This window comes from Lactuca serriola, chromosome 9, assembly GCF_051521515.1.
Source record: "Lactuca serriola cultivar US96UC23 chromosome 9, Lser_US96UC23_V15, whole genome shotgun sequence".
In the NCBI taxonomy this organism is placed as follows: domain Eukaryota; kingdom Viridiplantae; phylum Streptophyta; class Magnoliopsida; order Asterales; family Asteraceae; genus Lactuca; species Lactuca serriola.
The window spans coordinates 160,671,687-160,676,480 of record NC_136416.1 but is presented as its reverse complement, the minus strand read 5'-3'; the positions used below and the strand labels follow the sequence as shown (position 1 = coordinate 160,676,480).

Sequence of the window (4,794 nt, the reverse complement as noted above, 5' to 3'; positions counted from 1 at the left end):
TAACGATATTAGAAGAAATAACCAGCTATGATGAATTTTAAAACCATGAGGGCCATTCGTATCCATTTTTAAAATATGTACGAGCGATACTAACCAAAAGTGCAATACACTATTATTTGTATCTTTATGCTATCTGGTTATCGTGATACGTAATAACAACCAATATTTTATTTCAAAATAATTCCAAAATCTAGAGTACATACATTTTTTGTTTATTTTAATTTATATAATCTCCCACAATATTTGATCTTAAAACCCTTTTAAGCAAACACCTTATAATGATTTTTTAAGCAAGTTTACTAGAAAACGGAACTACTCTTTAAATTGTTTACTCTTTTGTCAAAGGTTTGGTAAATTGCTCTAAAAGCAAAGTTTAGTAAAATATATAGAATTGCTCTATATATTCTCTTAGAAATTCCACAGAAGAACAAATATTTGAGGTACTAAAAACGAGATTTTTGAATAGTTAAGGGACCTTTTTTGTTAATTCACTGTTAAAATGCCTAAATAATCATGTTCTGTTGTTCTATTTGCCTGAACAAATGAGACAAACTAGTTCCCGTAAGTCAACACACTCAACATCTGAAATGTCAAAAATACCCCTGTTACTTGATACCCCCTTTTCTCTCTCTCCCCCGTAACCTGAAACTGGATCACAATTTTCCGCCATGGATGACCAACATTCTCCTCACTCTCACTCCTCCACCACCGCCACCTCCAATGTCGATGTTACCGGTCATCGCAGACAGGGAGGAGGAGATGTTTTCGGACTCAGATCCGCCGGTGCCGGTGGTGGTGCTAAATACAAGCTAATGTCACCAGCTAAACTCCCTATCTCAAGGTCTAACTCCATCAACGTCCCTCCTGGTCTCAGCCCTACCTCCTTCCTTGAATCGCCTGTCCTCCTGACTAACATGAAGGTATGATTCGTCTGTCTGTCTCGCTTAATTTATTTCGTACATAGGTTTTGCTTACCTTTAATCGATTTGGATTTTTGGATGTAGATTTTGTAAATTCTCCTCCTTTTATAATTCCAGAAAACGAGTTACTTTGGAAAAACGAAAAATCTCGTTCGATTTGAGTAGGTAAATGGTTACGTCAGAGTAGGCTTTAGTGGAGAATTTTGGTGATTTCGTTGATGTGATCTGTTGTGATTGAGATTAGTTTCATCATCTGAGCTTTTTCTAAGTGCGTTTTGTATGATATTCTTATTTAGATGCGCTATTCGTTTCATCAGAACGGTGTGTTTTGTTTGTAGAACTAAATGAATCCTTTTCAAAGTGCTCATTTGAAGAATATATTACATTATCTATGCTTATGTGCTCCTATGGGGCCTTTGTATTCTGATGCTTACAATGATGTTGTTTCCCATTAGTTTCTTCTTTATGCAACTGTTCTTGCCTAGTATCCATAATTTTTAATATAGATTAGCTGTATTCAATAAGCTTTCAGTGTTATTCCTTTACAAAACTGAATATTCCTTTTCCATTGGTGCCCTTTTCCACCTTTCCCTTTATTGTGCCCTAGTTGTTTATGGTAATTTCTAGAGTCATGGAATCGAGACCATTATGAATTGTGTACCCTTTTATTTGAAAGATTAAGACTACACGAATCATGTTTTCAGCTTGTGTGAATAGATTGCTAGAGAATAAGGGGTAATAGTATTTAATAAACAATTATGAAGCTTATTGACAACGAGTCTATAAAATTCCCTTTTTTTGATCTTGTAGGCCGAACCTTCTCCTACCACAGGTTCTTTCTTTAATTCCTCACTGATGCAAAGGTCAATCACCACTGCTGCATTCTCTTTAGATGCAAATTGTTCTTCAAGAAAGCCCTTGGATGATAGTAACTCTGGTTTCTTTGAGTTTAAACCACACACCCAAATTACATCAGTTCCACAAAGTTCTTCTGCAGGATATCAGGTATTGACCTATTATGTACTAAAATTTGTTATAAAAACTTTTCATCTTGTTTCAATTGCACGATTGGAACACGTTTTAACTGGTATTCAATCCTACATGGCATCCTGTTGGAAAAAAAGTGTTCACTTTATGTCCACATGGCACCTCACATGACTAAACCAAGGGACTGTTTCTTTTTTTTCCTCATTAAGTCCTGTATGTGTAATGATGTTTATCCGGATAAAGAGCCATGCATAATACATAGACTCTGTTTCTTTTAATCGAGACTAAATGACCATTGTACCCTTACATTTCACAATACTCATCAATTTTAACATGAGAGGAAAAAGAGAAAGGAAAATAGCTAAAGGGTTTGTGTCTTAATACATTAAGCCAGGTTTTTTTTGGCTTAACCCATTAAGTCATTGTGTACAGATTAAGTAAATAATACTGGTTGCAATTGCATGAAAGGTTTCTACAGGTTCAAATCTTCAAAGAGGAGAACCAAGTGGGCAATATCAAAACCAAAGTGAGCCTCAATCATACGCATCTGCATCTTCATCTGCTTACATGTCTCATGAGGAAACAAACGGATTGGGGAAGCATAAAGATGCGGGACCCACGATCCAAGTTGACAGGTCATCAGATGATGGATACAATTGGAGAAAATACGGACAGAAAGTTGTGAAAGGAAGTGAACATCCAAGAAGCTATTACAAATGTACACATCCAAATTGTGAAGTGAAAAAGATTTTTGAAAGATCTTATACTGGACAAATAACTGAGATTGTGTATAAAGGGACACATGATCATCCTAAACCCCAACCTAGTCGCCGATTTAGTGCTGGTGCTCTTATGTCAATTCAAGAGGAAAATCTTGATAAACTTCAATATGCAAATTATCAACCAGGTTACTTTTTTTTTTTTTTTTTTTTTTTTTTTTTTTTTTTTTCACATTACTAAATATAATTACAAATATCTTCTAATCTCTATTCATATTTTATTATCAAAGGCATGTCTGCAAATAATGTCCAGAATCCCAACTTAGATGACAGTGGAACCCCTGTGCAATCTCCTAAATATGCAAATCAAGAAAACACAGATGGGATTGATGATGAGGATGATCCATATTCCAAAAAAAGGTGATAAAGTTTGTGAGATTTTTTTTTCTATAATGATCGTTGATTTTTATTTTTTTGATTTTGATCAGGCGAACGGATTTTGGTGCACTTGATGTGACTCCAGTGGTGAAGCCTATCCGTGAGCCACGTGTGGTGGTTCAAACCACCAGTGAGGTTGATATATTGGATGATGGATACCGTTGGAGGAAATATGGTCAAAAAGTTGTGAGAGGCAATCCTAACCCTAGGTATGTATTTTTTTCATTTATAGCATCATCTTTTCATTTCTTCCAATTACAACTATTTTGTCACATATAAATATAATTAGGTAGAACTAGTATACAAAAGTCCTGTGGCCAATGTGTGAAACCAAAAAAGTGTAGGGATGAAATCATGAAACATGGCAATATATTGTGGGGGTGTAATATGCAAATTTTCTGTTGGGTAGGGACTATTTTTGTAATTTTTTTAAACATATGGACCATTTCTGTAAAAGAAAACTGCACAAGGACCTTTTCTGTAAATTACAGGGACTATTTTTGTAATTTATTTTCTACACAGGGGCCAAACCTGCCAACATATGAAAATCATAAACATATTGACATTTCTGTAAAAAAAGAAACTTCACAGGGACTTTTTCTGTAAATTACAAAATTATAGAGACTAATCCTTGGTACCCATTTTCTTTAAACCCTTATTAAAAATGTCGTTTTTTTTTTCTTTTTTCTTTTTTCTTTTATCATATCTAATAACTAATTACGAAATTTCAAAAAAAACCCGCATAAAAACTGATAGCGGGTCAACCCGACCCGCCCGTTGACCCGAAACCAATTTGACCCATGATCCAACACATTACACAGGAGTTATTACAAATGCACAAGTGCTGGATGCAATGTAAGAAAACATGTAGAACGCGCGTCACACGATCCTAAAGCAGTTATAACCGCATATGAAGGAAAACACAATCATGATGTTCCGGTTGTTAAAAACAGCAATCATGATGTTGTGGGTCCAGGGAATCCAAGGGCTAGATTAGATGACAACAACAATGCCATCTGTCTTGATCTTGTGGTTGGCAACGGGTTCCCGGACCACCCACAGCCGCCACATGGCGCCACCCTCCACAGCCAAGTACACGTTCAAAATTCAAATTTCAGAAAAGTTGTTCTGTGGAACGATGTGTACACAAATAGAGAGAATGATTTGTGTAGAATGTAGGATTTGGGGATGAGAAAAAGAGAAATGTTGTAACTTGTAACTTGTGATGGGGGTATAGTACTTGTTTGGATTGGGTAACAATGGGAAGAAGAGAAGGGAAGATTGTGTATTGAATAAAATATGTCTGCATATATTTGATGTATGGGAATGTAGGTGTTTTTTTAATCTTTTTAATTTCTTTAATCATGGTGTTCGGGATTTTTGCTTATATGAAACAATTTTTTTTTGTTTGCAAAAGTGCTTATTAGGTTATTCGAGTAAACTATAAACGAGGTTTTTAAAGAAAATAAATTTTCAAAAAAAATATTAAGTTTTTTTTTGGATTTTGAATTCTATATTTCGTAATGTTTAATGTCATCGTTTTTCAATAAAATATAAAATTTTATACATTCATATTGTATAGAGTTGAAATTCTGAACTTGTTCTTGAAATTTTGGAGATTTTTTTATTTTTTATTTTTTCTGAAATCCAAAATGTTACTCTGGAATCCAAAACGTCCTTTCGGAGTTGAGACACGGTGACATTAAATATTACGAAATGTAGTATTTGGA

General features: G+C 34.6%; 1 protein-coding gene across 1 annotated transcript; it reads left to right on the top strand.

Annotated features, from left to right (window-relative positions):
- Window positions 1–541: 541 nt before the first annotated feature.
- LOC145072654 (putative WRKY transcription factor 20) lies at window positions 542–4,408 on the top strand. Its single transcript, XM_079019120.1, has 6 exons — window positions 542–920; window positions 1,731–1,925; window positions 2,376–2,814; window positions 2,917–3,046; window positions 3,115–3,273; window positions 3,886–4,408. Exons 1-6 carry the CDS (start codon window positions 669–671, stop codon window positions 4,241–4,243), a joined length of 1,533 nt encoding a protein of 510 aa, XP_078875246.1. The 5' UTR covers window positions 542–668; the 3' UTR covers window positions 4,244–4,408.
- The last annotated feature ends 386 nt before the right edge of the window (window positions 4,409–4,794 follow it).